General features: G+C 36.1%; 1 protein-coding gene across 2 annotated transcripts in view; it reads right to left on the bottom strand.

The window, feature by feature from the left end:
* Positions 1-26,204, bottom strand: part of Cdc27 (cell division cycle protein 27) — a 392,586-nt gene that overhangs the window by 282,380 nt on the left and 84,002 nt on the right. For both annotated transcript variants that reach the window (XM_090405839.1, XM_090405840.1), the window contains exon 4: positions 3,966-4,130. In XM_090405839.1, the coding sequence (XP_090261965.1) occupies positions 3,966-4,130 (165 nt within the window). The remainder of the gene's footprint in view (positions 1-3,965; positions 4,131-26,204) is intronic.

Below are 26,204 nucleotides of genomic sequence, written 5' to 3'. Positions count from 1 at the left end.
TTACCCACCTCTACTTCACACACCACGTGCTTTCGAAACCATTAGTGCCACTGCCTTCCAAAGCCTCTACTCTTAGAGGACATAAGTTATCACTTATCATAAGTTCCTGTTATTATATCATCTTCCATCAACCACATCTCAGAGATTTCAATAATCTTCGGACAGGCTGATGCTATCAGTGCCACCAATTCATCTCCTTTATTCTGGATACTCCTGGCATTAGTATAAAGCATAAAAATGTCATTGTATTGCAAAATGCAGTACAGCAAAGAATAATGTCTATACAGAAGGGGAAAAAAAACATACACGCGTGTTCTAGTGTGTATATCAATTAGAAGAAAGGGATTGTTTCAGATTTCATACAATTTTCTCTTCCATACTTTTATACTCAGGTGAATCTCGCTTTTTTTCCCAAAAGAATGGAGCGAGATTCACCTGAGTATAAAAGTATGGAAGAGAAAATTGTATGAAATCTGAAACAATCCCAATTAGTATTTATTTAGAGGAGTAACATGGATATTATTTCTGGAAAATTCTCCATGTTACTCCTCTAAATAAATACTAATTTTCATGGCTATTTTGCCTATTTTTTTTTAGGAGAACATCTAAGAGGTACTCCTAAACAAAAATATGCAAAATAGCCATAAAAATTGGTATTTATTTAGAGGAGTAACATGGAGAATTTTCCAGAAATAATATCTTATATAGTGACTTTTTTAAAAAGAATGGAGTGAGATTCACCTGAGTATAAAAGTGTGGAAGAGAAAATTGTATGAAATCTGAAACAATCCCTTTCTTCTAATTGATATACACACTAGAACACACTTGTATGTTTTTCTTTTTCTTCTGAATATCCCTTAGACATGCACCTAAACAAAAATAGGCAAAATAGCCATAAAAATTAATAGTCACAATACGAGGGTTGTTTGAAAAATTTGGTAAATTTCCGATAGACAGTGACACAATTCGTTCATTCAATCATTCCAATGTCAGCACGTACTATCTTTTTCATGACCCCTGGCAAAATTTTAGCAATGCGTAGTTCTCATTTGGCAAACATTTAAAATGACCGTGTTCACATTTTTCCTAAAAATGGAGAAAAATGAGTTTCGTGCAGTGAAAAAACATCTTTATTTGAAGAAGTCGATGGCATCACAGATCAAAGCTGAGTTATATGAGGTTCGTGGGAATTCTGCATCAGTATTAAAGATTATTTATTTTTGAATAAATGAGCTTAAACATGGTCGTAAGTCCATCGAAGATGAAGCACCCGACTAAGGTCACTACGAAGGAAATGACTGACAAAATCCATGGTATCCTTATGGAAGACTGCTGAGTGAAAGTGTGTGAGATTGCTGAGATTGAAGGCATCTCAACTGAATGGGTGTATAATATCCTGCACGAAAAATTGCACATGAAATGAAAAAGTTGTGTGTGATGGGTGCTGCGATTGTTGACTGCTGATCAAAAATGCATGTGAAAAGACATTTCAACAAAGTGTTTGGTGATGTTTAATCACAATTTACAGAATTTTTTGCATTAATTCGTGACTATAGGCGAAACTTGGAACCCACTACACACCTGAGTCCAAGCAGGAGTCAAAACAGTGGACAATGCCCGGTGAAAGAGCACCGTAATAAGCAAAGACCGTTTTGTCAGCTGGGAAGGTGATGGCCACTGTTTTTTGGGATTCCCAAGGAATTATCATGATAGACTATTTGGAAAAGGGTAAGACAATAACAGGAGTATATTATGCATCATTGTTGGACCGTTTAAAAGAAGAACTGAAGAAAAAACAGCTGAGATTGGCACACAAAAAAGTGTTCCTTCATCAAGACAAAGCACCATCCCACACACATTGGCTGTCACAATGGCAAAATTGTACGAATTGAGGTTCGAATTGGTTCCACATACACCGTATTCTCCAGACTTGGCCCTATCACCATGTGACTACTTCTTGTTCCCAAACTTAATAATTTGGCTTGGTGAGAAAAAATTTTCTTCAAACTAGGATGTCATTAAGGCTCTCAATGACTATTTTGCACAATTTGATAAATGCTACTTTTTCGATGGGATGAAAAAATTGGAAACTTGCTGGACCAAATACACAGACCTCGATGAAGACTATGAGGATAGTCTGAAAAGTTCTCGGTCTCGACCATAGATTGTAACACTATCGGCAAGATTTTATCTGTCATAAGCATCCATATGAAATTGCAAATCATTCTATCAAGTAGTTTGTTTCATACAGCTGTCTGAAACAAAAGTGTTGTCTGCATCCCTTGAAATGGATAAAATTGAGTATGTGCGGTTATAAAATTCTTTGTAAAAGAAGGTTTAAAGCCAAAAGAAGTTCATTCGAAGTTCATAAAAGTTTATGGGTACTCTTCTCCTTTGTTTTCGACAATTAAGAAATGGGCTGCCGAGTTTAACATGTTCACTGCCACGCTACTTGGGCACAGTTTGTTACCGTACGCCAAGCAATTTCACTTCTTCAAGGTCAGTACGGGTAATCTCGTTGCCGATGGTAATTGACATACGAGTATATCGTAGTTGGCTTGTGAGGCTCATATGCCATCTATGAGTGTACACATTTCCGCTGCTAGCTCCGCACACCAAGCATTTTCACTTCTTCAAGGTCAGCATAGGTAATCTCGTTGCCGGCAGTAAGCATCATACGAGTACATTCGTAGTTGGCTTGTGATGCTCATATATCAACTACGAGTATACTCGTAGTTGGCAGCGAATGTGTTAAACATGGCTGTACCAGCCTTGAAGGTGATCCATGTGAAGGACGTCCAAAAAGCGTAACACCACCAGAAATCATTGATCAAGTGCACGATATGGTATTGGATGACCGACAAGTCAAAGTGCGTGAAACTGCTGAGATTATAGGCATTTCAAAAGAACATGCATGATATATTTTGCATGAAGTATTGCAAATGAAAAACCTTTCGCAAGATGGGTGCCACACTTGCTCACAGCAGATCAAAATCGCACTTGCATGAAAATCTCTGAACAGTGCTTGGAGTGTTTTAACAAGAATAAAACTGATTTTGTGCATCGATTTATTACTATGGATGAGACTTGGATTCACTGTTACACACCAGAATCCAAACAGCGCCAAACCAGTGAACAGAAGCCTGTTGTTCAGCACCAGAAAAGGTCATGGCATCGGTGTTTTTGGATGCTAAAGGCATTTTGTTTATTAATTATCTTGAAAAGGGTAAAACAATAACAAGGGAAAATTATTCCGATCTTTTAAGCAGACTAGACGAAAAAATTCGTGAGAAAAGACCTGGTTTGTAGATGAAAATAATCATCTTTCATCAGAACAATGCACCTGCCCAAAAATGTGTTTTAGCAATGGGAAAATTAAGGGATCTACATTGTTGGAACATACACCCTATTCCCCAGATTTGGCTCCCTCTGACTTCTATCTCTTCCCAAAACTAAAACTCTTCATCTCTGGTCAGTGTTTTTCTTTGAATCAAGAGGCAATTGCAGCTGTAGAGAGGTATTTTGCAGATCTTACTGAGAACCAGTACAGGGACGGGATAATGGTGCTGGAGCATCGCTGGAATAAATGTATTTGTCTTAAGGGAGATTATGATGAAAAATAAAAATAATTTTGAAATTATAAATTTGTTCTTTCATTTTTAGGCTGAGAACTTTTCAGGCCACCCTCATATGTTGAAAAATAAAGGTGATTTTTCCAAAAAAAAAAAAAAGCTTAACTTATTTTTTTTACCAAACTTTTCAAACACCCCTCGTATAATTTTTACCAATTGTAAATTTCTAAACAACTGGGGAGGAGGGTGATAATTTCTATATTTTTTAAATCAGATTTAAAATAATTTTTAAATTTATCTAACAGAAAGGTTGGATTCTACAAAACTGTAAATGTGATCTTCCCTGAAAAACATAACCTGATTTCTTTCAGCATTTCCAAAAGGTATACATACCTAAACATTTCACCAGCTTTGGAAAACCTTTCTGTTTTTTTGCAAACTTCTCCTAACAACTGTATAGCAAAAGATGCACAATCTCCAAATTCATTTGATAATTCATCCAAATTTTTGGTTCTTGCAATTGCACTTCCAGTAAGGGCAAATTCAGCTTCAGCATATCTATACATGAAAGAAAAGATTTTATTTTAAACTAATTCAAGCATCTAACATTGCTTGGATCAGTATGTTAATTTATATCTAAGTGTTGAGAGAACAAATAAGGAAGCAATGGCAATAAAAAAATTAAATAAAAGGTGTATTACATAATGGCATTCTTGTATAAGAACAACATTCATTATCATAACAATTAAACTTAAACATATCAGTTAAACCTAAAGCCAGTTTAGGCATATATATATATATATATATATATATACTGGAAATATAATTTTGCAATGCCTAAGTTTTCCATTAAAATGACAGATGAAACTATGTATAAATTACTGGTGATCCTAAACACAAGATGCTTATTAAACTCAACAATATCAGGGAGGAATTACTATTGTTATGAATTGTTTTGTTAATAAAAAATAGTCCAAAGAAAATATTTATAATTTCAAATCATTTTGGCAAACAGGAGGAAAAATCTTACAGTTTACATTTAAGATTTAGACAATGATAATTAATACACAGCACAACATGCACTTACTTACTTATCCTCTTCATAGCACATAAGACAAGATCCATTTCTTCCAGATAACTCTATCTTCAGCCAGTAATTCTGCTGCTCTCCAGATCTCCCAGCCAGTTGTTCATTCCTTTTCCATCATTCTCTGTCAAGTTAAATGAGGTCTTCCCTTTTTCCTTCTGAAATCCATGTTAAAGCTACTCTTGAAATCTCTCTCTGTTGTTCATTCCCAGTATGTGTCTAATTTGTTTCCATCTACATGTTATTTTGTCAGTGATATGTTTTTGCTCAATGAAGCTTATATAAGTTATCATTTGCTATATGTTAAGCCAAAATATTTTATGCAGACATTTTGTTTGAAAATTATTTGATTTAGCTACCTGTTTTTTTTTCTTTTCGGTTTCCATTTCTCTGATCCATATAGTAACCAGCCTTAACATTGCCACTGAAAACGTTTATTTTGGATTTAGGATATTTGGATGATTTCCATACACTGCTTAATTGCCTGATAGCATTATTTGCTTCAGCCAATCTCTGCATTTCCCTGTCTGGGTCACCTTCAATATCTGCATTTGCCCCAAAGTATGTAAAATTTTTAAATACTTCTACTGCAGGCGGATTGATTTTAATTTCTTTGTGGCATTTGGTGTTCAATTTAAGAAATTTTGTTTTGGTCATATTTATTTTAAAAACGATGATTTCAGTTGTTTTATACAAGTCTTTCATTTTTGCTTGTATATTGCCATATTTTGATGATATTAAAACTATATCATCTGCATAATCTAGATCTTCGAAATATGACAGAGGATTCCATTTAATTCCTCTTCTTAGACTTGTAAATTTTCCCACAAGCCAATCAATGACTATGCTAAATAGTAAATAATATGTTATACAACCCTGTCTCACCAGTCCGTAACTCAAACAATTCAGATGTTTGCTGTGCAATAACTACAACTTTTACGTCCTTCATACATTTCTTTAAATATTCTCATATATTTGTTAGAAAATTCATAGAGTTTAATGATGACCATAATGATTCTCTGTCAAATGATTTGGCAAAAGCTATGAAATTTAGGTACAATGATCTAAGTTCCATGATGTTCTTATAATTATAATCCCAAAGAAAGAAGAGCTTACAACTCTCCTTTCTTTGGAGAATTGTAAGCTTTCCTTTCCTTGCTTGTAAAACTGGAAGGGAATAAGTCTGTCAGTACCTGCAAATATTTTTCTGTAAAATTTTGATAAATAGGATTAAAAGTGAAGTAGAAAGATAATTAGGCATGTTTAAGTTCATTTGAGAACAGATGGGAGTACTATGCATCACACAGTTACCTTAACACTTTTTTTTTATGTTGACTTTTATGTAGTACTTTGTACTACCCATAGTACATTAGTACTATGGGTAGTAATATGGGTAGCAGGTTGGGAAAGGAGGACTTGTTTTATTTAAAGGACTGTATACTGTATTCCTTGGGAAACAAATGGAGGGGATGGAAGAGACTGTTATGGGGATGAAAGAGGAGGGAAAAGAAACTTGTTCTGTGAGTTTCAAGGTGCACTATGAAGGGACGTAGAAAAGCAGATATTATGTTAGAATGAGCTTTGTACTAAGTAGGGGAATTATTGATGCTTTTTGGATGAACATTTCCCCATGGAAATATTTGTAGAATACAGAGTCTGGAAACCAAACATCTGTGCAAAGTGGGGGTGAGTTGGTAAGAGATGGGTCATTAATAAGTCTAATTGCTATCCTCTGTATTGTGTCAAGCATTTGAGAGAGCTTTTAAAGACGCCGCCTAATATGTGAGAGCAATATTCAATAGCTGGGCAGATTACAGATTTGCAATTTGTGATTTATTTGCAATTATTGATGCTTTTTGGATGAATATTTCCCATGGAAATATTTGTATCAGCTGTTCAGGGGTGAAATAACATCTTGAGCAAAAGAGAAATCCTTGTTTTTTAGAAGCTGAGGATGCAATGGTTGTGATGTCTTTATGCCAGGAGAGGCTTGATGTCAGGGTAATCCCAAGAGGAGAAATCTCTAATTGTCTGGAAATTTGTGTTTTGTCAAAAATAATACTGGGAGAAAATGGTTCTTTTTTATGACAGATAAGACAGAACTGGGTTTTATTAGCATTGAAGTTGATGAGGTTATCTGAACCCATTGGAGGATGGCTTGGAGATCAGAATTGAGGGAGTGGTGGTTGATGTTCTGTAGGTTGAGGTGAGTTGTGTAGAGTAAGGTTTATCAAATGAAAGGGAGGAGTGAAATGTGTTGTCATCTGCAAAACTGTGTATTGGGTTGAAGACCAACTGAAGTAGGTCACTGTTATATAGCAGGAAGAGGGTTGATGAGAAGACAGAACCTTGTAGAACCCTGGCATTAGTTGAATGGCAAGAGGATAAGGAACTACCCACCACCACACACAGTGTGCATCTGGACAGTAAGCTGGCAATCCAACTACAGAAGTCCTGAGGCAGACCAAACAATGATAGATATTAAGTGCAGCCACTTGAGATTCACCAAATTTCTCCATGGCATTTGTCCAGAGATGGGCAAAATATGTGAGCAGATCTCCTGTTGATCGGCAGCAATGGAATCCATACTGGTAATCATTTATTAGGTGGGTGCCTTCAAGGTGGTGTAGGAATTGGAAATTGATGATTTTTTCCATTATTTTAGACAGGACTGAGGTGAGCAAGATGGGGCAGTAGTTGGATGATAGTGACTTGTCATCCTTCATGGGAATAGGGTGAATATAGGCCAATTTCCAGGCTCTGGGATAGACGCCAGTGGAGTAAGAGAGTATATACAGGTGATAGTTGGATGATAGTGACTTGTCATCCTTCATGGGAATAGGGTGAATATAGGCCAATTTCCAGGCTCTGGGATAGACATCAGTGGAGTAAGAGAGTATATACAGGTGACATAGGATAGGAGTCAGTTCTGGTGCACAACTTTCAGGACAATTGGAGGAATGCAATCAGGGCAGGAGACCTTTTTCTGTGCCTAACTTGAAAAGTATTTTTCTGATCTCTTTCTTGCAAAAGGATATAGGGATCACTGTATGTTGGGCATTTACCATTGTTAGTTATCCATGTATTGGAAGCAAAATGTGATGCCAGGAGATTGGCTTTTTCTGTGGGTGATGATGCAATAGAAAAAGCCAATCTCATATTGGTTTTCATTTGGCTATGTTTGGTTTTCATTTGTACCACCTTAGCACATCTTTTGGAGAACCAGGGTTAAGTTAGAGAATGGCAGTTCAGAGTAATTTCGGGAATGTATGTTTCCATGCTGGTGCAGATTACTTTGGTGATAAGTTTGGGTTAGAAGGCCGAAGGCAATAGTCCAATCATGGGAAAGTCACGGAGGCTGTTTTACTTGGCATTGTTATAATGCCAAACTACTCTTCTATGGGAGTGGCTGTGTAAGTGTTGTTGCATGGGGGAGGAGATGAGCACTAGATTGTGGTCAATACTACTACTACTATTATTATTTTTTATTATTATTATACAGACCCCTTCATGGAGTCTGAAAACTCATCACAGGAGACCCAATCTATCTACATAATCTATCATACCTCTCCTTGATCCCATCAACAGAAAAAGCAACAACTGACTCTGGCAACCCATTCCACTCATTCACCACTCCCCAAGTAGGAAATCTAGTCCTCACACACACCTACTGACCACACCTTTATTCAACTTCTAGTGATGACCCATTTTACTGGTCTCTCTAGACAAATGCTGAAACATTTCCCCTGCATCTATCATAAAAATCCTTTAAGCAACTTAAATGTTTATATCATATCCTATCTACCAACTTCTGCAAGCCACACACCTTCAATCTATCCTCGTAGGACACATTCAACAGGCACTCACCATCTTGGTCACTCGCCTCTGAATCCTCTCCGCCACTTCCACATCCCCAAGAAACCCAGGGGACCAGACTTGAGCACAATAATCCAGATGTGGGTGTATCAAGGCCTTATAAAGAGGAATTACGACTTCATTATGTCTACTTGGTAATGTGTTCTTCACTAGCCAAGTAATGTTATGTGCAACCTTAGCAATATGTCTTCTAAACTTTAACTCTCTGTCTACCACCACCTCTAAATCTCTAGCTTCATTTATTTCCTGGAGTACAGTGCTATCAATGTGATACACAGCTTATAATCTTTCGGCAACATCACCAAATTGCATAACTTTACATTTCACGACATTAAACTGACACCCATTAAATTTTGCCCATACTGACAGTCTATTTAAATCGTCCGGCAAGCTCTCCACATCACCTTGATTAACTATTATCATGGAAAGGCTCAGATGTTGGTTATGCATTTTTACTAAATAGCTTAAGAAAATTACAACGTATATTAGGATATACATTAAAATAAATTTTACTACACTTCCAATATTTCGGCAACATCACTTTGCCATTTTCACAGGAACATAAAATCAAGACACGTGCACGCAAGCACAACAAACAGTAAATGAGGACGAAGCAGGAAGCTATTCTTTCTCCTAAAAGTCCTGATGGTGCCCCTAGCGGGCAATATTGGTATTCTTGGGCAATGATTGGGCTGAAGGTCTTCTGATGTAGGTTTCCCAAATTTGGGGCAGTCTCATGCAACCAAATTTGTTGAGGTTTGGATTGTTTCTTAGGCTGAGGCTAATTCCATGAAAAGCCTTTCATATTTGAATTTACTACAGTGTATTAACATGGCTTTCTTCCACCGTATTCTATGGCGGGTATCCAGCGCATGGTCTGCAAGACCAGAGTGGCTGTATTGGTGAAACTGTTTGGCCAAAGTAGGACAGCTTACAGCTGCAAGGGACCTGGTATACACCAGGTAGGTCTGGGGGTGGGGGGGGGGGGAGTTGGTCTTTAGTAGAGCGGATAAGGGATGCCAATTTTTTATATGGTCTGTAACAAGACGTTAAGTCATGTTTCTTAAGGATTTTTGTAATTTTTTCTGAGGTGCCTCAGATATAGGGTATGGTGATGGATTTAGAGTAATCCTTGTTGTGAGGGGGGATGGGTTGTGGTTTATTGATTTCAATATTTTTTTGGGGGGTGGGGGTAGCCATTGGCTGAGAAAGTGTTGAGAATGTGGTTTAGTTCTGTGGTTAGGGCATTGTCATTTGAACAGATAAGTTTAGCCCTGTTGTGTAGTGTCTTAATGACTCCATATTGCTGTGTGTGTGTGTGGGGGGGAATTGTTGGTGAATGTATCTGCCTGTATGGGTGGTTTTTCTATAGACTGAGAAAACCAAGGTTCCATCATGGGTTCTCCACTCTCCCCAGCCTTGGCCAACTTTTATATGGAGACTTTTGAAGAGAAAGTCTTAAACTCTGCCCCACAAAAACCAACCTTATGGCTTTGCTATGTTGATGATGTGTTCGCTATTTGGCCACATGGCTGTGATGCACTCCTCTCCTTCCTAACACACTTAAACAACCAACACACCAGAATCCAGTTCACCCTGGAAAAAGAGGAAAACAACTGCCTTCCTTTCTTAGACACACTAGTCACCTGCTAGCCTGATGGAACCTTGGTTTTATCAGTTTTTAGAAAACCCACCAATACAGGCAGATACATTCACCAACAATTCCCCCCCACACACACACAGCAATATGGAGTAATTAAGACACTACACAACAGTGCTAAACTTATCTGTTCAAATGACAATGCCCTAACCACAGAACTAAACCACATTCTCAACACTTTCTCAGCCAATGGCTACTCCCCCCCAAAAAAAATCCAAAAAATATTGAAATCAATAAACCACAACCCCCCCCCCCCCTCACAACAAGGATTACTCTAAATTCATCACCATATCCTATATCCGAGGCACCTTGGAAAAAATCCTAAAAAAAAAAAAAAGACTTAACGTCTTGTTACAGACCATATAAAAAATTGGCATCCCTTATCTGGTCTACTAAAGACCAACCCTCCCACCCCCTAGACCTACCTGGTGTATACCAGGTCCCTTGCAGTTGTAAGCTGTCCTACTTTGGCCAAACAGGCAGGACAGCGAATATCAGAATTTCAGAACACAAGGACTACATCCGGTTTCACCTATACAGCTACTCTGGTCTTGCAGACCATGCGCTGGATACCTGCCAGAGAATACGGTGGAAGAAAGCCACGTTAATACACCATAGTAAATTCAAATATGAAAGGCTTTTCATGGAATCAGCCTCAGCCCTAAGAAAAAACCCAAACCTCAACAAATTTGGTTGCATGAGACTGCCCCAAATTTGGGAAACCTACATCAGAAGACCTTCAGCTCAATCGCCCAAGAATACCAATATTGTCCGCTAAGGGGCACCATCAGGACTTTTAGGAGAAAGAATAGCTTCTTGCTTCGTCCTCATTTACTGTTTGTTGTGCTTGCATGCACGTGTCTTGTTTTTGCACATTCCTGTGAAAATGGCAACGTGATGTTGCCAAAATATTGGAAGTGTATTAAAATCTATTTTAATGTATATCCTAGTATACGTTGTAATTTCCTTAAGCTATTTAGTAAAAAAAGTAAAAATGATTAACTATTACTCTACCTAATTTTGCATCATCAGCAAACAACTGAATATTTCCTTTCGGGTTATTTCCTATATCATTTATGTATAAAGTAAACAGCAATGGTCCCAGTACTGAACCTTGCAGCACACCAATAATCACCTGCTTTTGCCTCGATTTTGACCCTCCATATCCCACTTTTTGATATCTGTCCATCAGCTACCCTCTTATCCACTTAACCAGTGTCATATCCATCCCTGTTTGTTCTAATTTGCATAACAGTGTTTCATGTGGTATTCTATCAAATGCCTTTACAAAATCCTGCAAAATTGTGTAACCATTTCCTTTATCCTCAGTTGCTACTCTATTATAAAAAGTTAGTAAATTAATAAGGCATGACATAAGACATAAAACTTTCAAAAAGCATGTTAACCATCATACAGTATCATATTTTTATCAACTCATTCTTGAATTCTCTTTTTTACCAATTTTTCTAATACTTTTACCACCACACCTGAGATACTGATTGGTCTATAATTTGCTACTGTAGTCTTAGAACCTCCCTTATGCAAAGGAATAATTCTGCTTCTTTCCACTCCCTTGGAACTCTACCGGAGCTGAGACTTAAATTAAACAGCTTAGTAAAAGGCACTTCCAGGTCTCTTGCACATTCTCACAAAACCCCAGCTGATATACCATCTAATCCCACAGCTGTATTTACATTGAGATTCTGCAATATAATAATTTCCAATTCATCCACCTCTATTCTCAGCTAAATTCTTCTCATAATCTGCTTTTGCCTTCCTTGCCATGCTGGTCACTTTTCTTGCCTGGGCCTTGTACTGTTCATGAGTTTGCGTATACTTTCCATATATTTTTTTTATGTACTTTCCACAGCTCGTGCTTAATGATATTACTCATCCATCTAACTCCTACTCAATTAACCCTCCTTATCCGAGATATAAAATATAATACTGCTTCCTCTAGATAATCCTTAACTATATTCCATGCACTACTAACATCCTTACCTTGAAGTGTTTTATGCCATGGTACAGATTTAAGCTTCTTCCTAAGCATGTCATAACCACCTGCCTTATAATTCCACCAATACCCCTTCTTGATAGAATATTCCTCATGTTTTACAATTTCCCAAGTCAAAACTGCATGGTCACCATTTTCACCAATTGGAGGCAATGGTGTCAACTTGGTTATGGATAGCTCTTCTGATCCTATGACATGGCCTAATACTCTCCCAACCCTAGTCCTCTCCATCACATGCTGGCTTAAGTAATTATCTCTCAGCAGGTGTATAAATTCTATTTGTTTTCTGCCATGTGATCTTTCTTCCTTCCAGTCTATATCTCCATAGTTGAAGTCCCCATCCTATCTTCTCTATATTCCCTGAAAATACTAAACCCTTCACATTCAATCCCTGTAACTACATCATCTGTAGTTAGCCAAATCGCACTAATGCCTATCACTTTTGGAGAGGTTCACTAATCAATGCCAAAAACTCGTCCCTCTTTTCCCCTGATACTTCTGGCATTAGTATATAAAAACAGCAACATCCCTTTATTTCCCCCCTCCCCAACTTTACTTTCTGAACTGACTAACCTATTCAATATTTTTGCTTGAGAGACTAGATTCCTCATTTGGTCATTCTCATACTCACTCAGTGCATGGTTTTCTTCACACAAACTCACTTGCTTCCACCCTAATTGCTTAGGTGTCCCTGAATTTGCACGTCAGCATGCTCGATGCACATCAGCATTGTACAAATCTTTCTTCCCATTAAACACAGATCACAGATCCTACATCATTCCTTCTGCACAATCTATGTATAGACTCATGGGCTACCAACGTCCTCCTCCTCAGTTCGCCTCTATCATAGCATGGTAGGGGATTTACAATCTGCACCTTCTCACTCTTCAGTTTTGCCTTTTCTAACAACTCCTTTACATCCTCCCTAATAGAATACTTCTCGCCTCTCAAATCATTGATACCAAGACAATCATTTCCTTTGATTTAACTCTTTTGCATCCGGATAACGTGGCTAATATCGTGAATTTTTGTATTCAGGAAAATGATTTTGTCATACTTTTGTTAAGTACTCGCCTGATTATTGAGTCCCCGTGCATAACTTTCTCCTTTACTTGTTTGTTCGGTCGATCTTTATTCTTCTTTCGAGTCACCTGCTTCTTTCTTTTTTCAGCCCTGCTTAAGTCTTGCTGCTTCTGCAGTTTTTCAATTTCACACATTGTCCTATGAAGGATAACAATTACACACGCTAAGAACCACTGCATTCCCTGTGTATTTGGAAGGTCGTTGGCGAGAAAGAGATTTACAGCGTTTGAGGAGTGGTTTAGGTTATCTGGTAGGCATCTGAACAAGTTGTGTAAGGTCGTGACGGTAAAATGTTTCAGCATCTGTGCCTGAAATATCTGTACAACTGGAGGAGGAAAGCCAATTGGTGTTGTGGACATTAAGATCTCCAAGGAGAATGATTTTACTGTTCGGAAAGTGGGAGGACTGGAGAAAATCAATTTTTAATTAGAGGAAATTAGAGAGCTCATAGTGGTTGGTTGCATTAGGGGAGTGATAGCGACAACAAATGAATTTGACTGAGTGGGGGAAGCGATATTTTCAACCAGAGAGGGTCAAAGTTGGGCAATTCTAGGTTGGGTACTCTCTGACAAGGAATGTCAGAGTAGATGCCACCCTTGGGTTGAAAGGAATTAAAGAGTGTGTAGTTTGGAAAGTTGAGATAAACAGTACTGATGGAAGGGGGAGGGAGGGGAATTTGAGTTTCTCCCAGAAAGAGTAGGTGGGGTTTAGAAGACTGAAGATGGCAGTGTACACTATTAAGATTGGAGTTTAGGCCATGGGTGTTGGTGAAGTGGATATGTGAGGTTCTGTGAGGCATATATTTGAGCACAAGTCTTGCACATTTCCTATGCATTGCCTGCATGCTAGTTTGCATGGTGGCTACTAGTGGCATCACTTGATTTTTGCACTAATTTATCTTGTTTGTAGTCTATGATCCAATTGTTTTCTCCATTTTGCCGTTTTTCTTTTAGTTGTTTTCAAAGTTGGAAATTTACTCTCTGAGCAAATATTAGATCTGGTTGAACATGTATGTGCAATTGGGAACAAGTGTCATTTAACTTGTTGATCACTGTCATTAATTTCAATGTGTTTGTCAATGTCACAAGTCACTTTTATGAGGATGGAAAGTTCATTTCATCCTTTCTTTTATTTATGGGTCTGAAACAATGGCACCTGATATTTTTAGAATTGATGTTGCATTCTTCTGCAAATTTGATGATTTCTTCTTTTAGTGATTTTCTGTTTTCTGTTGGAAAGTCCAAATTAGCGGTGTTGAATTTTTTGTTTTTGGCCTCCATCAAGTCGCAAACCATTGATGTGATTAGCTCACAAAGTTAATTTGCAGGCAAGGCTGAACTTCCATTGCAGCAGTGATCACCAATTAGTTCGAGCTTAGCTTCCAGTGCTTCGTATTTTGGAGGGAAAAGCTTCGTTCATAGCACTGATGTGCTGTTCGAGGTTTTCAACTCATTTGCTAAGTTCAGGAGCTGTTTTACAGAAGGCAGGCACAGTGAACAGAAAAAGGGCTGGTTGAGGTTGATAAATAGCTTATGCAATGATTCATGTATTTTTGCACAGGAAGCATGTAGCCAGTAGCAACAGAACTTGCACAATATATACTTTTATTTTAATCGGTGACATCAATTTTTACAGCTGTGGCACTTTGTGGGTTTGTCAGCAATCAACGGGGCTGGCAAGACTTGGGATGCTCAATCATCATCATCAAATTCCTGCCATGTACCCTCAAGGGATGTACAGGATATGATAGTACTACATGAAATAAATTACATCATTACTAACTTTCTATCTACAATTTTCCTCCAAATCAGTCTGTTACTTGTCAAGACTCCAACATCATCAGATCTTATATTTCTATCGTCTAAGGCACTTTGTACCGTATCAATCCACCTATATCTTGGTCTTCCTCTGGGTCGTTTTGCTGCCAACCAGGCAGAGAACACTTGTTTTGCTAATCTTTCTTCGCCCATTCTGTTTAAGTGACCATACCACCTGAGATTAGATTAGCTCTGCTAACGTATTCCTGGATGCTGACAATGTCAAGTTCTTTCCAAATATCCTTGTTTTTAATATGATATTGCCATTGATGTCATCTGTTCACACCTCTAATCTTTCTCAGGACTCTCATATCTACGGTCTCTAGTCTTTGGTCAAGTGTTTTACTTCTGACCCAGCTCTCAGATCCATAAGTTAAAACTGGTTTGAACAGTGTCTTGTATACAGCTAATTTAGTGTTCCGACTAATTTCTCTCTTATTCCATATGAATTTATTCAATTGACTTCCCACCATACCAGCTTTGCTGATTCTGTTATCTATTTCTATATTTAATTTACCATCTTCACTAAAAATCATGCCTAAGTAGCTGAAATGTTTTACTTCTTCCACAGGTTCTCCATTCACAACACAGTTGACATTTTCAATGATTCTGCCTATTTTCATTGTCTATGTCTTTTTATTGCTGACCTTCATACAATATCTATTACAACAGCAATTGAATTTAGTCAGAGAATCTTGCAGACTTGTAGCGGATTTATTTAGAAGTATAATATCATCCGCATAAAGCAAAGAGCTGACATTAATATCTCCAATTTTGATAACATGTTTAATACCACTTTCCTTCATACTGTGATCAATAGATAATGAATAACAGAGGGGATAATGTACATCCCTGTCTCACACCAGATTAAACATTAAACCATCTTCCTGTACTTCCTTCAATTCTAACTGCTGACTCACAACTCAAATAAAGACTAAGTATTGCTTTATATAATGCCCCATTGACACCATATAACTGCAGCGTATTGAATAGCTTCTCTCTTGGCACCTTGTCATATGCCTTTTCCAAATCGACAAAACTTAAATACAGATCTTTGTTATATTCCCATGCTTTCTCGACTATTTGTTGTAAAGTGAAGATCTGATCCTGACAGCCTCTATATGGCCTGAATCCAGCTTGTTCTTCACCAAGCTTTTCTTCCACAATTCTTCTCAACCATTTCTCAAGTATACTTGCATAGATCTTGCCAGGAACACTCAGTAGGGAAATACCTCTGTAATTCTCACATTCAGTTTTATTTCCCTTTTTATATATGGACACTATGAGCTCTACTCCAATTATCGGGAATTCGTCCCTCTGTCCAAGCTTTCTGAATTATGCAATGCAGCCACTGTAAGACTCTTATACCACCATACTTCAGATTTCTGGTCGAATATCATCTACTCCTGCTGCCTTTCCACATTTCAAGCCTTTGATGGGTTTTTCTACTTCAAGTATGGATATGTATTCCTGACTGCATGCCTGGTCAGTGTTTTTTACCACTATGCTGTCATCACTGCTTGTTTCATTTAGCAGTTTTTCAAAGTAATTACTCCAAACGTCAAGGATATCTTTTTTTCCTGTTTTCATGTCACCTTTATCATCTCCAACTCCTTTTACGGCACAGTTTCCTCCATTCCTAAGCTTCTTCAACAACCTCCAGAATATTTTGCCACCCTCTTGATATTTATTTTCTATATTCTTGCCAAAGTCCTCCCATGACTTTTGTTTAGCTAGTTTTACGCAGTGTTTAGAATTCTTGCATTTGTCTCTGTATTCTCTAAGAGCACAAGCTGACTTATTTGCCAGGAACATTTGATATGCTTTCTTTTTTTCCTTCACTGCCTTTTTAACTTCCTGTGTCCACCATGGAGTTCTAATTTTTCTATCCTTGCAGACAACTTCACCACATGCCTCTCTAGCTGAATCAATCAGGGCTTTTTTCAAGGCTTGCCACTGAATCTCCAAGGTTTGATTCCTGTACTCAAACTCTTTCATTTTTTCTTCAATAATCTTTGTGTATTTTAGTCTACAGTTCACATCTGAGAGCTGCTCAACTTTTATTCGCTTTAAAACTTTCTTACATGTTATTCTTTCCGATATGAAATTCAATTTTATCCTGCTCAAGACTAAATAGTGATCACTTCCAATTTCAAATCCTCTGTACACTCTGGTGTCCTGCACCAGGGAGAAAACATCACTATCAACAATAACATAGTCAATGAGACTTTTCTTATTCCTTGCCTCTTCTCTCCATGTGAATTTGTGCACATTTTTATGTTGGAACATGGTGTTAGTAATAACCAGTCCATGTCCTGAGCAGAAATCCAACAGATATTTGCCATTATTATTAGCTTTGCTCTTTTCTCCAAATTTTCTCAAAATATTTTTGTATGTCTCACAATCATTTCCTACTCTGCTATTTAGAACCCCAACAAGGACCAACTTTTCATTTTTCATTGTGTCAGTTGCTTTTTCTAAAGCCTCAAAAAATTCCTCCACTTCTACCTTAGTAGAACCTTCTGTGGGACCATAGGCACAAATAAGTCTCATTGTCCAGTTCCCCATTCTCATATTTGCCCACATTACTCTACTTGAGACTGCCTGCCATTCAAAAAGATTAGCCTCGTATTTTGTGTTGAATTGGCTACACCTTCTTTTCCTTGATTGTCATTTCCTGAATATAACATTTTGTATTTATTGTTCAGAAAGATCTCACCAGTTTTTATCTTTTTTGTTTCAGTCACCCCCATTATGTCGATCTGGTACTTATCTAATTCCTCAGCTAGTTCCATTTCTTTGCCATTCAGGCTTCTTATGTTGATATTACCGATCTTTAACTCTGGTGCTGTTGAGTTGGGGTGTGTTTTCAGATTTGTTCCAGTAGCTGACTTTTCGCTGTTCACCCTGGTTCCCTGGCAAAAACAACGGGGCCTTGTTTAACCAGGCGACGCCCCAGCCGGCATGAAATTTTGTCATGTTGTACCATCATTTTTTATTTTGGTTTAACCAATAAGAATACAATTTGGTTGGCTAAATCCCAAATTGCCAGCCCATCCTCGTTCGTTCAGTATCCAGGTAGATATCCAACAAGGTGCACCACGAGAAGGTGAGGATTGGACATTAGGTCAGAAGCCCTGGTCGGTTCTCCGCATTCCTTTAAAGGTGTGGAGGTCTCCTTTCAGTTATACGGCTTTGACCCTTAAGCACCCCCACTGAACAAAGAACGGAACTTAGATGCTCACTGTACCTAAATTGCAGTAACACACTCAACACACACGAATAGACAATAGGTGCAAGAAATGAAATTAGATTATATAAAGATTAAAGTCTTATGTGGGATAAGGGACACCCTCTCTGGATGCTGTTGGATAGCCTCAGTTGTTGGATGGGAGGATTATGAAATAAAGTTTTCCAAATCTTGGGAAAGTTCAACACAACCATATTTATTTTAATCAGACTAGGTTTTAAGATTTAAATCTACTACTGATTCTAAAAAGAATCTTTCAAGTTTGTATTTACTGTGATTGAGCATAAGTTTTTTTCCATCTGATTCTGTGCAAGACATAGCCAGCTAGACCTGACTGATCATAATTGAACTATATTAAAACAATAAACCTGTGTTTAATTATTTCTCTTTGTGCTGCACTTATTCCATTAAAGTATATTATGAATGTAAATCAGCATCTAAGCCTAAGCATAAATACACAATAATTATCATTGCTTCTTTCCACTGTTCAGGTATCTTTTCAGTCTCTAGCACATAGTTAAAAAAAGATCAGTTGCAGAAGTTTCTTTACCTGTCATTTCTATTGTTATATTATCATTACCTCATGCTTTTCCATTTTTCATATTTATTATTACATTCATTATTTCATTTTTAGATATTGGTTCTTCCATTATCAAATTTCTAATCATGTCAGTTATGTAAAATCTCATTATTCTTTTCATTTTTTAACAATCTTCTCCTCTTCAGAAAGCAGCAAACCATTCTTTATTCCTTATAGCATTTACTTGCTTCTTTTCTTCAGAGTATATTTTCCTTGTTATCTCATATAGTTTTCCCATTGTGTCCTAATGCTGCAGCCTTATGTGCATCATTATCTGCCAAACTGTTCATATTTCCTTTTATCTTCTCTTAAAGATCTTTTACCTAAAAAGGCTTTCTTTCTATAATTGCTCAAATGAATTTCAATAACCTGAAAGTGTTCAATGAAACTGAATTTCCAACTGTTCATAGTTCCTGTGTGTTTCACAATCATGGTGATTAACAATTTACATTATTCAAAGAACTCTACTATGTGATGGTGATCTTGTAAAAAATCCAATAAGCATGATGCAAGGTATAAAAGAATTAATGATACAAGTTTCAAGTGGCACTTGTAGCATTGACAGAGTATGTGAAGATGACAAATAAGTTTCGAATCAAAATGTCTGGTAAATTTTGTGATATATCAGAATTAGTAAAGCCAGTATGATGAGAAGTCCACTGAATAGATTTATATTAGTCAAAAACACTAAATTAGCTGTATACAAGACAGTGTTCAACCAATTTTAATTTATGGATCCAAGAGCTGGGTTAGAAATTAAATGCTTGATCCAAGACTGGTGAGAAAGATTAAGGAAATGAATAGTTGGCATCAATGGCAGTATCATATTACAAATGAAGTATCATATTACATATTACATATTACAAATATTAGGAATGATCTTGCAATTGTTAGCATTTAGGAATGTGTGATCAGAGCTGATCTCAGGTGGTGCACTCACTTAAACAGAATGGGTGAGGAAAGGTTAGCAAAACAAGTATTCTTTGCCAGGTTGGCAGAAAAGAGACTCAGAGAAAGATGTAGGTGGATCGATATAGTAAAAAGTGTCTTAGAAGACAGATATATAGTTTTAGTCTTTTTATCGCTGATGTTCATGCCTAATTTGTCAAAGCTGTTATCCAATTTAGTTAGAGAATCCTAGAAATTTGCACTGGATGTGTTTAGGAGTATACAACACAACCTGCATAAAGCACTGAGCTAAGTTTGATATCCAATTCTATTATCTAGTTTAATGCCACTTTCTTTCATAATGATCCACACAGATGATGAATAAGTTTTGGAGATAATGTGTACCCATGTCTTATACCTGATTTTACATCTTCAATCATCAAACCATCTTTATTTCATTCAATTCTGACTGCTGACTTACAACTTAAATATAGACTATGTATTTCTGTATATCATATTCCATTTATCTGATATAACTGTGGTATCTGGAAAAGCATTTTTCTGGACACCTTGTCATATATCTTTTCCAGATCTTCAAAACTAAGTACAGTGCTAACTATTCCTCAACTATTTGTCATGAAGTGAAAATGCAATCTTGACAGCATATATCTGGCCTGAACCAAGCTGGATCTTCTTCTTCCAAGTTTCTGTTTGATAATGTCTCTTAGCCTATTCTTAAACAAATTTGCATAAATATTACAAAACTTAGTAGAGAAACTCCTCTCTAATTCTCACATGGTTTTATTCCCCCTTTTATAGATGAGAACTATGAGAGCTCTAATCGAATCATCTGGAATTCGCTGTATTGATCAGGCCTTTCAAATTATGCAGCGTAGCCACTGCCAAACTTTTATACGTCAATATTTGAGCATTTCAGATTGAATATCATCTATTCCAGATTGCTTACCACACATCATGTTTTTGATAGCTTTCTATCTGAAGTACTCATACGTACTTGTATTTGCATTCCTCTTGAATATTTTCTACTACTGTTTTGTCATTGCTTGTTTCATTTATAAGTCTTTAAATTTATAAGTCTTTAAAAGTAGTTACTCTAAACATCTAGAATATTCTTGTCTTCAGTTTTCCTGTCACCTTTATCATCTTTGATTCCTTTTATAGTACTCTTTCCTCCATTTCTAAGCTTTTGAGTAGCCTCCAGAACATTTTGATATCTTCCTGATTTTCTATACTTTTATGGAACAACTTTTGTTTAGTTACTTTTAGACAGCTTAGCTCTTATACGTTTTTTTTTTTTTTAAACTTCAAATATTGTCTTCTTCACATATATACATGGTATTAGCCTATGTCCTAAATACAAATCCAGCAGTAGATACCTAACAGTATTATTAGCTATATCCTTTTCAAAAAATTTCCTAAACATCCCTGTATGTCTGGTATTCATTTCCTACTCTGTTTAAATCTCCAACAAGAAGCAACTTTTCCTTTGTCAGCTGTCCTCTTCAAAACAATACAAATGAAACAAAAACTGAACCACATGGCAATAATTTTAACACATTTTAGCACTGTATGATAAAATTTTTTGTGGATTACTCTGATATGTGCAGACATAAAGATAAGACAAATTTAATGGGGACTTTTACATTTTTAAAATTACAACTTGTAAATAAAAATAATCTGAATTATGTTCTAAATGGACAGTGATTTGAACACATACGGATCACATTTGAATATAGTATGAAATAAATCTTCACACTATGTTAACCTTTATAACAGTGGGTCTTAACTTTTTCAGTGATCGGCACCCCCTTGAATCTAAAAATAAGTTCTCACACCCCCTTGAAAACTGGGTTTCTATTTCTTTATTTAGGAAATTACATCTATTGCAAGATAATTTATTTATTGAAAAATAAACACATACATTTACATATACATACAAAGCAATATCTCAATTTTTAATGGCTATGTTGTTGTTTATTCATAATAATACTTTTGAAGCGAGGCTCCTTTTTTGAAAGAGTCATGCGTAAGTCTTCACTTGCATTTAAGAGATTTCTGGCTTTTGCTTTTATGTGCAAAAGTGATGAAAATCCCATTTCACACAGTAGGTGGTGGCAAATGGTAAAAGTGTCTGCAATGCTGCTTTTGTCAGCTGTGGATAAGGTTCTAACTGTGTACACCAGAATTGTTCTAAGTCCAGTTTTTCAAATTCCATTTGAATACGTGCATTGGCTCGTATTTCAATAAGATCATCTTTTATTAAATAGCTGTTGTCCATCGAATCTGGGTCAAAATTTAGAAACTTCTCTAGCACCCCTGGAAATGCTTTCTCACACACCCGAGGTTAAGAATCACTGCTTTATAGGAATGAAGAATGTTGAAAGTTTATTTTTCACTTGGCTAGACTATAATAAATTTAGTTTAATCCTTTATCCAAGTGTGAGCAAACAAAGTTTGTGCCTGAAAGTATCTTCAGGACTGGGATAAGGTGGTACAACACCGGGAAACTCGTTGTAAAGGTGGAGCAAGCTAACATCACTCCTATCTCAGTAGCTTCCATAATGCAAAACACATCTCCTTGCAGATATGTGGTTTGCATTATGGATTAAGGGAATTAATGATGGATTAAGGGATTATGCATTAATGGAAGGGCCACTATGCAGACTAGTTTTGACCTTTATTGAGGTCTCTTCAGTGGGAGCCAGGCTCAAGTGGAGATACCAGGCAGAAGCATTAGCAAGGCCATCTCTACCTATAGGAGTTGCCGAACGGTGTACCACCTTTTTATTAAATTACTCTGGATTTAGAGAAAGATGTTGAAAGTTTATTTTTCACTTGGTTAGACTGTCCGCAGGGAGATGTGTTTTGCATTATGGGAGATACTGAGATAGGAGTGATGTTAGCTTGCTCCACCTTTACCCCAGTCCTGAAGATACTTTCAGGCACAAACTTTGTTTGCTCACACTTGGATAAAGGATTAAACTAAATTTATTAAAGAATGTATGTTTGTTTTTTAACAATGAATTTAACAACAAGTAACAAAGCACTAAAACAAAATTAACTCCATCAAAGTTTTATATAATTATATAAATTGTGTCCCCCCCCAGTGCTATTAGAGCAATTCGAGGGTGAAGGAGTGACTCTTTCCTCTCAAACTGTAGTTTCCACTATCTACCAAAAAAAAAGGGCAAGAATAGTTGTCTTAAGGTGGCAGCCCCACCACTAAGATACCTATCATCATGCTAGTCACTTGACATAGGGAAACACATATTACTTTCAAGTCTCAATGAAATCCAAACCGATCAGAAAACATGGGAAACGACTGCAAACTGGAAAAGATTAAGAAACTTTGGAAAAAGAAAAATGTGGTGAAATATGCTACACGGAACATTAGAAGCATAGCACATAAAGAAGAATAGATAAAATTTTTAAATGATAAAAATATAGAAATTGCAGTTCTTACAGAAACAAAAAAGAAACAGCTAAATATAATTATACAATATCATATATAGTGGAGTGGACAAATAAATACATGCAAAAGCTGGTGTAATGATTTGGATCCATAAATCAATTAAAGCAAAAATAACTCATTATACATACGGGAATGAAAGAATATTAAAAGTGCGATTAAAATTAAATAAAGAAAATTTAACAGTTGTTGGAGTATGCTCCTGAAGAAAGAAAAGGAGAAGAGAAAATGATTACTTTTACAAAGAGTTACAAGTAATATATGAAAAATTAAATAAAACACACCATATAATTATAGCTGGAGATCTTAATGCCAGAATAGGAATGAAAAAAAATTAACAATAATATACAAAAAAATTGGAGAACCAACATTAAACAAAAATGGAAAGCGACTCATTGATTATACAATATATAATAATTTAAAAATAATGAATACATTTTACAAACATAAAAATATACATAAATATACACGGTATGCAAGAGGACAAAAATCAATAATAGACTATTTTATAGCAAATAAAAAAGCAGCAAACCTCTTCCTAGATGTTAAAGTTAGAAGAGGGCTAGAAATTCACACAGAGTACTATTTAGTACAGACAAAACTAAGGTTTCCACCAAACTGGCTACAAAAAATACAAAAAAAAAATAAACTAGAGAAACAAAATCTAATTACAAAGTAAGACTATGATTCAAGTACAAGAAATTTATACCAACAGAGGATTAATAACTACTTAGAAAAAATACAAGAAAATGAAGACACTGAGAAAGAATGGAATAATATAAAAGAAATTATCACATCAGCAGCATATGAAAGTCTAGGAACACACAAAAAATATCATAAAAATAAACAATTACATATATGGAACAATAAAATAAAAACAATAATTGAAAATAAAAAAGCTGGCTTTTAAAAGATGGTTAAGTAGCAAAAAACAAGAAGATGAAATTTAATATAAAAAAAGATGAGCAATAGCCAAAAGAGAAACCAGAAAGAGAGAGACAGAGAAAGCTGGGAAAAATTTGTATCATATCTAGAAAATGACATACACAAAATAAGACCCAATGCGTACAAAATACTAAAACACATGAATGCAGATATAAAAGAAACTGCAAATATAAATTGTGAAATAGATATAAAAGAATTCTTGGATTACTTTACAGATCTTTGGACAGATAATACTGGCATCAAAAATAATTACGCTAGAAACTTACAAAATACCTTAAATGATATGATAACAATGAAAGAATTAAAGGACAACCTAAATAAAATAAAAAATGATAAATCAGCAGGAGAAGATGGTATAAACTCCGAACTGTATAAATTTGCTGGAAAGAAATATCATCAAAGTTTACTAAAATTTTTAAATAAAATATATACAAATGGACAAATACCAATAGAATGGAATACAAGCATAGTAATACCTATATTTAAAAAAGGAGATAAACCAAAACCTGCTAATTACAGAGGTATTAGTTTATTGAATACATGCTACAAATTATATGGCAGAACACTTAATGAAAAATTAAAAATATACAGTGAAAAAATATTATTAGAATGTTAAAATGTATTTAGAAAAGGACGCTCTACAATGCAGCTTTCTGTTTAAAACTACTTATAGAAAAAAGACGAGAATTTAATTTGGAAACTCATCTTTTGTTTATAGATTAAGAAAAAGCATTTTATAAAGTAAAAAGATATATACTGTTTAATATATTACAAAGAATAAATATATCTAATGTTTTACTACATCCAATATTGAATATATATAACGATAATAAAATAAAAATAAATGAAAAGTTGTCTGAAAAATAATCTATAAACCAAGGAGTAAGACAGGGATGCCCTCTGTCTCCAATACTTTTCAATATTTACATTTATAATTAATGAAATATTAATACAGTGTAACAGCTTAAACAATCAAGATAATAATTAATACTTAAGGAATTGACAGCGTACACTAGAAATATAAATTAAATCAACTTTAATATATATTTTCCGATATTTTGGCAACTTCATGTTGCCATCTTCATGGGAACTTAAGATAAAGACACGTGCATGCAAGTATTACATAACAGCAAATGAGAAACGAAGCGAGGAAGCTACCGTTTTCCTAGAGTCCTGATGGTCCCCCCCTGGTGGGCTATATTAGGTGTTCTTGGCCTTTGGGCTGAAGTTCTTCTGATGTATGTTTCCCAAATGTGGGGCAGTCTCATGCATCCAAATTTGTTGAGGTTTGGCATATTCCTAAGGGCTGAGACTGATTCCATGAATAGTCTTTCATATTTGAACTTGCTGCAGTGTATTACTGTGGCGAGTATCCAGAGCATGATCTGCAAGCTCAGAGTGGCTGTACTGGTGAAATCGGATGTAGTCCTTGTGTTCTGAGATTCTGATATTTGCTGTTCTGCCTGTTTGGCCAAAGTAGGACAATTTACAGCTGCAAGAGACCTGGTATACACCAGGCAGGTCTAGGGAAAGTGGTTGGTCTTTAGTGGAGCAGATAAGGGATGCCAATTTTCTATATGGTCTGTAACAAGCGGTCAAGTCATGTTTTTTTAGGATTTTGTTGATTTTTTCCAAGGTGTCTCGGATGTAGGGAATGGTGATGGATTTAGAGTAATCTTTTTTTTGTGAAGGCGAAGGAGTGGTCATTTGAACAGTTTAGTTTAGCCCTGTTGAATAGTGTCTTAATAACATATTGTTGTGGGGGGGGGGATTGTTGGTGAATGTATCTGCCTGTATGGGTGGGTTTTCTAAAAGCTGAGAAAACCAAGGTACCATCAGGTTGGCAGGTGACTAGTGTGTCTAGGAAGGGGAGGCTATTGTTTTCCTCTTTTTCCAGGGTGAACTTGATTCTAGGGTGTTGGTTGTTTAAGTGTGTTAGGAA

Source organism: Typopeltis vanoorti, chromosome 15 (genome assembly GCF_054136105.1).
Source record: "Typopeltis vanoorti isolate ZY-2024b chromosome 15, IOZ_Tvanoo_1.0, whole genome shotgun sequence".
In the NCBI taxonomy this organism is placed as follows: Eukaryota; Metazoa; Arthropoda; class Arachnida; order Uropygi; family Thelyphonidae; genus Typopeltis; species Typopeltis vanoorti.
This window is presented reverse-complemented; position numbering and strand designations above follow the sequence as displayed.